The following is a 12463-nucleotide window of genomic DNA, read 5'->3' as shown; positions in this document are numbered from 1 at the left end:
AGGGATAGGCTGCTCTGACAGTGGGCCAAAGTCTGAGTGTAGTAGTGGAGATCTGAGGGAAGTTCCTCTGTGGCCTCCCAGTGGGGAATGCTACATGGAGATAGGGGAAGGGGGAAAAGAAATCCAATTAGGGAGGGGCTAGAAGCAGTCACATTCACAAAAAAAAAGTCTTGCTTTATAAAGACGTAAAGTGTTACAGCACTCAGTGTAAACACGACAGATCAGAGATGTTACTTACCATCGTTCTCATGAACGATCTGGAAATTCTTCACTGAGGCGTGCGTCACTCTGCCGTGGAAGTTCAACACATAGGACTGAGTATCATCGTTCCACACCGGGCTCTTGTTGTGCACCTCGATTAAGTTCTCCATGTTTTTATTTTGCCATCTCGAGAGCAGGCTATCTTTGTCCTAAAGGGACGGCCACATTCATTTAGCCTACAGTGCATATCACCTCACGTTCATCTCCAAACACAGGCCCAGCAGGCCTCAACAGCCTGGGGAGACATTAATGTGGAACCAAATTTGCTAGGGTGTCGAGGGGGGGATGAATGGAGGGGTTTACTCCGGTTGTGGTGGGGGGGGGGGGGGGGGGGGTGGAATGGTTTACTCCAGTTGGGGGGGGGGTGGAATGGTTTACTCCAGTTGTGGAGGGTTGGTGGAATGGTTTACTCCAGTGCTGGGGGTGGGGGTTGGGTTGAATGGTTTACTCCAGATGCGGGGGAGTGGGGGAGATGGAATGGTTTACTCCAGATGCGGGGGAGTGGGGGAGGTGGAATGGTTTACTCCAGATGCGGGGTAGTGGGGGAGGTGGAATGGTTTACTCCAGTGCTGGGGGTGGGGGTTGGGTTGAATGGTTTACTCCAGATGCGGGGTAGTGGGGGAGATGGAATGGTTTACTCCAGATGCGGGGTAGTGGGGGAGGTGGAATGGTTTACTCCAGATGCGGGGGAGTGGGGGAGGTGGAATGGTTTACTCCAGATGCGGGGGAGTGGGGGAGGTGGAATGGTTTACTCCAGATGCGGGGGAGTGGGGGAGGTGGAATGGTTTACTCCAGTGCTGGGGTGGGGGGTTGGGTTGAATGGTTTACTCCAGTAATGGGGGGTTGGTGGAATGGTTTACTCCAGTGCTGGGGGTGGGGGTTGGGTTGAATGGTTTACTCCAGATGCGGGGGAGTGGGGGAGATGGAATGGTTTACTCCAGATGCGGGGGAGTGGGGGAGGTGGAATGGTTTACTCCAGATGCGGGGGAGTGGGGGAGGTGGAATGGTTTACTCCAGATGCGGGGTAGTGGGGGAGGTGGAATGGTTTACTCCAGATGCGGGGGAGTGGGGGAGGTGGAATGGTTTACTCCAGATGCGGGGGAGTGGGGGAGGTGGAATGGTTTACTCCAGATGCGGGGTAGTGGGGGAGGTGGAATGGTTTACTCCAGATGCGGGGGAGTGGGGGAGGTGGAATGGTTTACTCCAGATGCGGGGGAGTGGGGGAGGTGGAATGGTTTACTCCAGATGCGGGGGAGTGGGGGAGGTGGAATGGTTTACTCCAGTGGCCAATAGTTTCCAGAAACAGGTGCCCTGGTATCTAGGATCAGAGCCTGGTTGCGAGACAAGGAACTCAGTTGCTTGGAATTAGATCATAAGAATGGATCATAAGAACGTTCCAACTCACGTTGCGTGGTCGGAAGGGAATGCGTTCTTGGTCCTCATCCATCGCTGGGATAATCACCGTCATCTTCCTGGGCCCTTTGAATCCAAGCACATTTATCTCCTGTAAACAATTTACAACTTTGTGTTAAGCTACATAAAAACACGTGAGCACAACATTGATCAGAACACCGTAACATGGTTTATCTGCACTTACAAAGAATCTCTGACTAGTTCCGATTGCAAACCCTGCCTGACATTAAATACCCTGATCTGACATTCCAACATGGAGCAACAGGAGCAGTGTCAGGGGAGCTCGAGGGACAGAGCTTCAAAGTGTAGACCTGTTTCTCTCACAGACGCTGTGACTGGATATTGAGACTTGCGGTTCTAATTTACAGGAGGGTCCCACTTCTGGATTGGTGAGGGGATCAGCTCGAGAGAACCTTGATGGTGGAGGTCATGGTGTGTCGGAGAGGAATTTCACAATTTTTATTCCACTAATTGGCCTGCTTTCTAAAAAGAATCTATTTTTCTGCCTCACCCGGGAGATTACACGGCCTTGGGCAGGTGGGGAGTGTCTGTATTGTGCTGCGTGAGGCATCACGATCGTGTGGGTCAGGCTGAACAGACCAGTAGATCTTTTCCTGTCCATCATCTTCATACGTTGGTATGTTTTCAGTCGTATGTGTTCCCATGTTGACTCCTGGTCATCTGTAAGGAACACCTGCAGCCAGAGCATGTTACAGTGGAGGTAACTTTTGGGGTGACGTCACATCTGTCCAGCCCAGCCGGCCTCCCCCTCAAAGGGCTCGGGAAATGCCAGCCTGTGGGCAGAAAGTGCCAGCCTGTGGGCAGGAAGTGCCAGCCTGTGGGCAGAAAGTGCCAGGTTGCAGGCAGGAAGTGCCAGCCTGTGGGCAGAAAGTGCCAGGCTGTGGGCAGGAGCAGCCAGCCTGCAGGCGGGTCCCAAGTGCTGGCAGTAATTGCAAGGCCAGCTCATGACCCAGCACAAGAAGGCACCGCCCCAGAGGCACGTCTCATTGAGGAGGAGTCTGTCGTCACACTCACTCCTGCTACTGAGGTAGCACTGAGAGTGGGAGCCCTGGGCTAGGTAGGTGTAGACACACACACACACACACAAACACACCAGGGTGGATTATGTGATCAATTACCCCCTGTTCAATGGCTGTAAAGTGGGCGTACCTGATTGGATGAATGGGCAGAGATGCATGACACCAGAGTCCCACCCATGGAGCACCCAGACTAATTTTCTGTTTGGGTTTTGGACTGGTGCCAACTGCCAGTTTGCAGTTAAACAAAAACTTAGGCACTGATGTAATTTAGACATTCACACAATTTTCTGCTGCTTGCACTGGTATAGCACTCAGTCATTTATCCACCTGTAGAAAATAGCATCCAGGGCTACTGGGGTGTGCTGTTATGGAAGTGTACAATAGAGCTGATACAGCCAGTGTGACCTGTACAATAGAGCTGATACAGCCAGTGTGACCTGTACAACAGAGCTGGTACAGCCAGTGTCACCTGTGCAATAGAGCTGGTACAGCCAGTGACACCTGTACAATAGAGCTGGTACAGCCAGTGACACCTGTACAATAGAGCTGGTACAGCCAGTGACACCTGTACAATAGAGCTGGTACAGCCAGTGACACCTGTACAATAGAGCTGGTACAGCCAGTGACACCTGTACAATAGAGCTGGTACAGCCAGTGACACCTGTACAATAGAGCTGGTACAGCCAGTGACACCTGTACAATAGAGCTGGTACAGCCAGTGTCACCTGTGCAACAGAGCTGATACAGCCAGTGACACCTGTACAATAGAGCTGGTACAGCCAGTGACACCTGTACAATAGAGCTGGTACAGCCAGTGTCACCTGCACAATAGAGCTGGTACAGCCAGTGACATACAAACACACGAATTAAAAGCAGGGGTAGGCCATTCGGCCCCTCAAGCCTGCTCTGTCATTTGATAAGATCATGGCTGATCTGATTGTGACCTCAACCCCACTTTCCTGTCTACCTACTATAACCTTTGACTCCCTTGTTAATCAGGAATCTATCCAACTCAGCCTTAAAAATATTCAATGACCCAGCCTCCACCGTTCTCTGGGGAAGGGAGTTCCACAGACTCACGACCCTCTGAGAGAAAAAATTTCTCCTCATCTCCGTCTTAAATGGGAGATCCCTTATTTTTAAACTGGGTCCCCTAGTTCTAGTCTCTCCCACATGGGGAAACACCCTCTCAGCATCTACCCCTTCTAGTCCCTTCAGGATCTTATATGTTACAATAAGATCACCTTTCATTCTTTTAAACTCCAGTGTATACAGGCCCAACTTGTCGAACCTTTCCTCATAAGATAACCCCTATCCCAGGAATCAGTCGAGTGAACCTTCTCTGAACCACCTCCAAAGCAATTATGTCCTTTCTTAAATAAGGAGACCAAAACTGCACACAGTATTCTAGATGTGGTCTCACCAATGCCCTGTACAACTGTAGCAAAACATCTCGACTTTTATATTCCATTCCCCTTGCAATAAATGACAACATTCCATTTGCCTTCCTAATCACTTGCTGTACCTGCATGCTAACTTTTTGTGATTCATGTACTAGGACATCCAGATACCTCTGTACCTCAGAGTTTTGCAATCTCTCTCCATTTAAATAATATACTGCTTTTCTATTCCTCCTGCTAAAGTGGATAAGTTCATATTTTCCCACATTATACTCCATCTGCCAAATTTTTACCCACTCACTTAACCTATCTATATCCCTTTGCAGACTCCTTATGTCCTCTTCACAACTTACTTTCCGACCTACCTTTATGTCATCAGCAAATTTAGCAACCATACATCCGGTCCCTTCATCCAAGTCATTGATACAGATTGTAAATAGTTGAGGCCCAAGCACTGATCCCTGTGACACTCCACTTGTTACATCTTGCCATCCTGAAAATGACCCATTTATGCCTACTCTCTGTTTCCTGTTCGCTAACCAATCCTTTATCCATGCTAATATGTTACCCCCTACACCATGAGCTCTTATTTTGTGTAGTAGCCTTTGATGTGGCGCCTTGTCAAAAGCCTTCTGGAAATCCAAGTACACCACATCCACAGGATCCCCTTTATCCACGTTGCTTGTTACTTCCTCAAAGAACTCTAATAAATTAGTCAAACACGATTTCCCTTTCACAAAGCCGTGTTGACTCTGCCTGATTGCATTGAGATTTTCTAAGTGCCCTGCTTTAACCTCCTTAATAATAGATTCTAGCATTTTCCTTATGACAGATGTTAAGCTAACTGGCCTCTAGTTTTCTGCTTTCTGTCTCCCTCCTTTCTTGAATAGAGGAGTTACATTTGCTATTTTCCAATCTGATGGGACCCTTCAAGAATCTAGGGAATTTTGGAAAATTAATACCAATGCATCTACTATCTCTGCAGCCACTTCTTTTAAAACCCTAGGATGAAGTCCGTCAGAACCTGGGGACTTGTCAGCTTTTAGTTCCAATATTTTTTTCAGAACCCTTTCCCTGGTGATTGTAAATGTTTTAAGTTCCTCCCTCCCTTTCACCTCTTGATTGACAATTATTTCTGTATCCTCTACAGTAAAGACGGACGCAGAATATCTGTTCAATTCATCCGCCATTTCCTTATTCTCCATTATTAATTCCCCAGACTCTCTCTAGAGGACTAAAACTCATTTTACTTACTCTTTTCCTTTTTAAATACCTGTAGAATCTCTTACTGTCTGTTTTTATATTTCTAGCTAGCTTTCTCTCGTACTCTAATTTCTCCCTTCTTATTATTCTTTTAGTCACTCTTTGCTGTTTTTTATATTCTGTCCAATCTTCTGATCTGCCACTAATCTTCGCGGAATTGTATGCTTTTTCTTTCAATTTGATACTATCTTTAACTTCTTTAGTTTGCCACGGATGGTACGTCCTTCCCCTAGAGTCTTTCTTTCTCACTGGAATGTATCTTTGCTGAGTGTTATGAAATATCTCATTGAATGTCTGCCACTGCATCTCTACTGACCTATCCCTTAACCTAAGTCCCCAGCTCACTTTAGCCAGCTCTGTCTTCATGCCCCCATTATTGCCCTTATTTAAGTTTAAAACACTAGTCTTAGACTTACTCTTCTCTCCCTCAAACTGAATGCGAAATTCAATCATATTGTGGTCACTGCTACCTAGAGGCTCCTTTACAATGAGGTCATTAATTAATCCCGTCTCATTACACATTACCAGATCTAGAATAGCCTGCTCTCTGGTTGGCTGTAGAACGTGCTGCTCTAAGAAACTGTCCCGAAAGCACTCTGTGAACTCATCTTCCAGGCTACCTTTGCCAATCAGATTCTTCCAATCTATATGTAGATTAAGATCACCCATGATTATCGCTGTTCCTTTCTCACAAGCCCCCATTATTTCTTCCTGTATACCTTGTCCAACAGTGTGGTTACTGTTAGGGGGCCTATAAACTTCTTGCCGTTACTATTTCCTATCTCTACCCATACTGATTCAACATCTTGGTCTTTAGAACTAAGGTCATTTCTCTCTATTATACTCATGTCATCTTTAATTAACAGAGCTACCCCTCCACCTTTTCCTAGCTTCCTGTCCTTCCAAAATGTCAAGTACCCTTGAATATTCAGGTTCCAGCCTTTGTCATCTTGCAGCCATGTCGCTGTAATCGCTATCATATCGTACATATTTATTTCTATTTGAGCTGTCAATTCATCCATTTTGTTACGAATGGTACGCACATTCAGATACAAAGCCTTTAGTGGTGTCTTTTTACTATTTTTGTAACCTCTAGCCTTATCTGCTGGCGCACTCTTAATTTGCACACTGTCCCTACCTGCCACTCTCTGATTATCATTTCCCTTATTGCTACCTTGTTCTTTTGCCTTGTCATCTTTCTTTAATTTATCACATCTTCCCCACTTGATCCCTCGCCCCCATTATTTAGTTTAAAGCCTTCTCTACCGCCCCAGTTATACGATTCGCCAGAACACTGGCCCCAGCACGGTTCAGATGAAGCCCGTCCCAATGGTGAAGCTCCCACTTTCCCCAGGACTGGTGCCAGTGCCCCATGAATTGAAACCCATTTCTCCCACACCAATCTTTGAGCCACGAATTTAACTCTCTAATCTTATTTACCCTGTGCCAATTTGCTCGGTAATAATCCAGAGATTATTACCTTTGAGGTTCTGCTTTTTAATTTAGCCCCTAGCTGCTCATACTCCCTAAGCAGAACCTCTTCCCCTGTCCTACCTATGTCATTGGTACCCACGTGGACCACGACAACTGGATCCTCCCCCTCCCACTGCAAGTTCCTCACCAGCCCAGAGCAGATGCCCCGAACCCTGGCACCGGGCAGGCAACACAGCCTTCTGGTGTCAGGTTCTCGGCTGCAGAGAACTGTGTCTATCCCCCTGACTATACTGTCCCCTACTACCACTACATTCCTACTAACTCCCCCGCTTGAATGGTTTCCTGTACCATGGTGCCACGGTCAGTTTGCTCATCCACCCTGCAGCCCCCGCTTTCATCCATACAGGCTGCAAGCACCTCAAACCTGTTGGACAATTGCAAAGGCTGAGGCTCCTCCACTTCTACCTTCTCGATCCCCTTACCTGCCTCGCTCGCGGTCACATCCACCTGTCCCTGACCACTGACCAATTTAGACGACCTTATCCCAAGGGGTGTGACCACCTCTTGAAACTGAATGTCCAGGTATTTTTCCCTCTCCCTGATGTGTCGCAGTGTCTGCAGCTCGACCTCCAGTTCAATGACTCTGAGCCAAAGCTCCGCAGACACTTAATGCAGACGTGTTTGCCCTGGATCACACTAGCGTCCAGGAGCTCCCACATTCTGCAGTCACTACACATCACCTGCCCTGCCATCTTTATTATGTGTTAATTAATTTATTATTCTTCTTAATTAAATTTATAATTTATAAACCCTACTACTCCCAATAAGCTTTACAACTGCTAGTAAACCTTTTACTACTACTAAAACCTTACAATTACTAAGTTACATCTGTTTTGAAAGTTAAACGAGTTAATTACCCACCAAACTATCACTTCCGTGTTTCCCTATGACGTCACACTTGGATTTTTCTCAGAACGTGGTAGGTGGGTTCTGACTGGCAGAGACCGAACTCCCGCTTTCTCCACACTGATTATACCCTCGCTCTGCTCTCGGTCTTTCCCGCCTGACACCTGTACAATAGAGCTGACACTTCCAGTGTCACCTGTACAATAGAGCTGACACTTCCAGTGTCACCTGTACAATAGAGCTGACACTTCCAGTGTCACCTGTACAATAGAGCTGGTACTGCCAATGACACTCACCCGTGTCACCTTCCTTCAGCTCCCACCAGGCATGCTGCAACACTGTCCTTTGGGGCGGGTGCCCTGGATTGCCAAGCAGAGCCTCCTTCCTCACAACCACCTCATTCAGCCCACATCCACTTCTTCTATTTCATCTTTCCACTCGGTTCCTGCCTCCATGTTTATTGTGCTGGTCATTGGGTTTTACCAGGGGGTTTTGTTACCCAAGCAACTTTTGCAAAAGCTGAGACACCTACATATTGTAATGGAGCATATGGTATCCATAGGGCCACTGTATTGTGCTCAGTAGACCAGGACTGTGCTTTCATGGGCAGAATTACAGACTTGGGCGTAAGTCCTGTCACTCAATGATTGATAGCCGGCTTTCCCTGACCTCATGACACCTTCAACCATTTCTTCCTCCTCCTCCACCAAGGGTTGAGCTCGTGTCTTCTCGTCCTGTTGGTTACTCTTCACTGGATGGCAAAACTGTGCAATATGGGACAGGTGCAAATGCTTTTGGATGTCTTGTTAGGACTAAGCCCCTCTGATCTGTCCAAACAATGGAATTTCTGCTTCAGCGTGCCAATGAAGCGTTCCACCAGAGTTTGGGTGGACGTATGAGCTTCATTGTATCTGCATTTCCATGGGTTTGTTAAAGAGGCCATTAGCCATGACTACAATAGGTATCCTTAGTCTTCCGTCCAGTCCGCCTGCTCCTTCAAATAGCTTAAGACGCTATACCAAACAAAACACCTTTAAGGAAGAGACTCCAAACAACCAGGTCAACAGCACTGTTGTTTTATAGAACTGCTCAGCACTAATGGAAAAATATCAGTGATTTCTTCATTGGATCAATTTACTTGGAATCTTAAAATTGACAGAAAGTCTAAGGAGGTTGTCACAGCTTGTTTCCAGGCGATCAAAAAGTTGCTAAAATCTTTTACCTCTGAGTGTGATGCCTTGTGATTTGGGTGCTCCGGCCTACTGGTTGGAGTGAGGTGTGCTTAAAGAGTCTTGCGTCTACTCACAGAGTACACAGAGCTAAACTAGCTCTTCTTTCTTGAAGGATGGTGATTACCCCTTGTATTTACTCCCTACTCCTGATGTTCACTTAGATGCCCCAAGCTGATGTAAAAGATCCCATGGCACTATTTCGAAGAAGAGCAGGGGAGTTCTCCCAGTGTCTTGGCCAATATGTATCCCTCGACCAACATCACTGAAACAGATCATCTGGTCATCATCTCATTACTGTTTGTGGGACCTTGCCATATTTCCTACATTACAACAGTGACCACACTTCAAAAGTACTCCATTGGTAGTAAAGCACTTTGGGACATGACTGAGGTCGTGAAAGGCACTGTATTAATGCAAGTTCTTTCTTTCTAACTAAATAACAATGTGAAAGTACGTTATAAGCCTGAAGCTGACCAACAATTAATTTGCTGAGACAAGCCCTTCTCTTCACCACAAGCACTTACGTAAATGACAGCACAAAGCTCCTGACGGACGTTGGAGCGATCGGCCTTTCCCCTCTCAGGGTTGACCCCATTGTCAAACACTGTAAACTTGGTCCCCATCAGGTTCGACCTTAGAAAGTTCAGAGAGATTGAAATAAAGCTGGTGTACATCAAGGGGCAAATGATTAGCACGACAGTCAAAACGTTTCCTCAAGCGAGTAAGGGAGGGAAAGAGTTCAAGAGGTGAACATATGAACATATGGACAATGATGGACAAAGGAAAGTCCTTTTGGTCAACTGTGCACTGGGTTTGTGCATCTCCTAATGCATCCACTCACTAATGTTAAGAAGAAGTTTACAACAGATTCCAGGGAGTGTTTCTTTACACAAAAGGTGATCAACAGCTGGAATTGGTCATCAGGAAGTTTGATCGAAGCCAGGACACTGGACTCATTTAAAAACAGCTGGATGCTGTAAAAGGAGATGGTAGGGTTTGCATTCTGGAAGGATGAGATCAAATGGGCTGAAGAGTCTTCCTTCAGACTTATCTTGTGATCTTTTCGTTGAAACCCATAGTCCCAAACACTTCTCTCACTCTATATTCTATAGATCCGGCTCCAGCATTATCTCAGAGCTGGGAGGCTGTGGATGGAAGCCCACAAACACATGTAGCAGGACATCGACTGAGGGACCCAGGTAAGGGGGAGTATAGATTTAGCAGCTGGTAGTGGTGAGGCCCCAGAGAAGGCCTATCCACCTACTCAGCTGGAAACCGTTCACAGGACAGGTGTGCCCAAGAAAGAAGAAGAAGACAAGATACTTAAAAAAAATTAGGAGTTCCACCTTCAACAAAAAGAAAAGAGAAAGAAACTGGGGATCGAGCCTGTGTTGCTTAACAATATTTTAAAACTCTTGACTATAGTTTAAAATAATGGCCACTGAGCTATTCAAAGATTTATTGGGTGAATGCACCATGCAGTTTAATACAGAACAGGGAGGTCCCAGGCTTTGTGAAAAGTGCTTTTGTTTGGATATAAGCTGAGGATAGGAATGGGCTTGATTGTAATGTGCCTACCCCAGCCTAGTACAATGGCCTGCTAACATTCACTCTCTCAGTCCATACTTGGTTAAGGTTCCAATGACTTGTCATTGGTTGTGGAACAGTATTAGAGCATGGGCCAATGGGCTGGTTTCCCTGTCTCCCTTCTTTCCCAGTGTAAGACGGGCATTGTGCTACTGCACTGCACCCAACTGGAGCGCAACTGGACCTGGGATGAACGTCCGGGTCCAGCTCAATTACATGGCCTGGCCTTCACCCAAAGCCTGGGACCTCCCTGCTAAATGTATACACTCCCTTACCTGCGTGAAAATGCCCCTGGGAGTGGGTGGGTATTCCAGAATGGGGGAGGGAGCTTGCCCGCTGCAGATTTGAATGGTCAGCAGCACTATTTTTGTAAGCGTCTTAGGGTGTTTTTCTACATTAATGGTGCGATATAAGTGCAAGTTATTGTTGTTGTAGCCAGTTCTCGCCAGCTTCGGGCCTTCTGGCTGCTGTGAAAAACAGACGGCCTCCAGCCCTACTGCTGCTCCTCGCTGGCCCATTACAATGTAAAACTTACCTCTCTGAAGGTGCTAGGAATCTGCATCTTTTTACATCCTCCACTATCTAAGGTAGGGTTTCCAAGATTGTCCTGGAGCCCCCAGGAATTGAAAATTAATCTCCAGGACACTGCTGTGAGCAACAACCGGGAGAAAAATCATAGGGGTATTAAAATAAATTACGTATTTCTTTCATTTTAAGAACATAGAAACAGGAGTTGTTCATTCAACCCCCCGAGCCTGTTCTGCCATTCAATTAGATCATGGCTAATCAGTATCTTAACTCCATTTACCCACCTTGGTTCCGTAACCCTTACTACCCTTGCCTAACAAAAATCTATCAAGCTCAGTTTTGAAATTTCCAATTGATCCCCAACCTCAAGAGCTTCTTGGGGAGAGAATTCCAGATTTCCACTACCCTTTGTGTGAAGAAATGCTTCCTGACATCACCCCTGAACAGCATAGCTCTAATTTTACGGTTATGCCCCCTTGTTCTGGACTCCCCCACCAGAGGAAATAGTTTCTCTCTATAAACCTATCAAATCCTTTGATCATCTTAACTGTTCTTTGAACACTTTTATTAGTTATATTGGAGATGGGGACAGGTTGTTTGACTGAATGGGGCAAATGGAGGCGAGAGGTCATGTGATGAAACCTCCAGGAATATATCCAACCAGAGTTGGCAACCCTAATCTAAGGGCTGGTCAGTCTAAGGCCTACTTTCTCTGGGTGATCCCATTGATTGTCCAGCAGGTGGAAATCCAGGAAAATGACACGGGAGGCTTTCTGACATCAACCCAGCATCATTAACATATAAGTAAACCCCGTGCCTGCCTTCAAGTGGAAGCTTCCCGCCTACACCACGGGGGGGATGTTCCAGGAAATGTGCGTCAAGTGCAAACATGGGCAGAGATCCGGCCTAATGGGCCTCACATCGCAGTGTCCTCTGCCTCACATCCCATAACCAAGTGCTCAAGGGACATTAAGCAGAGTAAAATCAGCCTTCGGCCTTCAGCAAAGAAGTGGAGAAAAGTGGGAGACAATGGGAAGGAGACCCCACTCTCCCAAAACCACGGAAAAATACTAATTTGCTTTAAAGATATACATCAGTTTGTTCATCAGTTGACTGGTCATTGCTGTCATGGCTCAGATGCAGGAATAGGTAGCTTCAGGTGAGTTGCAGAGACAACTCTTATGTGGAGGTGTTTACCTGTGGGAGACCAATCCTTCTTTCTCACACCAACACTCCTCCTCAATTAGCTCCTTATGTAAATGAACCCTTCCCTGTCTTTGCCAGGACAGGCACAATCAATCAATCCAAGAGATCACATTATTGATAAATGGTAAAAATTCAGTACCCTCTACCATATCCTAAGTCATATGTTTTTTTAGGAGACGAGGGGCTAATGGAG

General features: G+C 46.5%; 1 protein-coding gene across 1 annotated transcript in view; it reads right to left on the bottom strand.

Moving 5' to 3' along the window:
• Positions 1-12463, bottom strand: part of LOC137344330 (tubby-related protein 3-like) — a 104588-nt gene that overhangs the window by 4740 nt on the left and 87385 nt on the right. Inside the window, exons 14-16 of the mRNA XM_068007192.1 lie at positions 9474-9582; positions 1667-1765; positions 239-410 (exon numbers count right to left, since the gene is read on the bottom strand). Of these exons, the coding sequence (XP_067863293.1) occupies positions 239-410; positions 1667-1765; positions 9474-9582 (380 nt within the window). The remainder of the gene's footprint in view (positions 1-238; positions 411-1666; positions 1766-9473; positions 9583-12463) is intronic.

Source organism: Heptranchias perlo, chromosome 27, assembly GCF_035084215.1.
Source record: "Heptranchias perlo isolate sHepPer1 chromosome 27, sHepPer1.hap1, whole genome shotgun sequence".
NCBI classification, from domain to species: domain Eukaryota; kingdom Metazoa; phylum Chordata; class Chondrichthyes; order Hexanchiformes; family Hexanchidae; genus Heptranchias; species Heptranchias perlo.
This window is presented reverse-complemented; position numbering and strand designations above follow the sequence as displayed.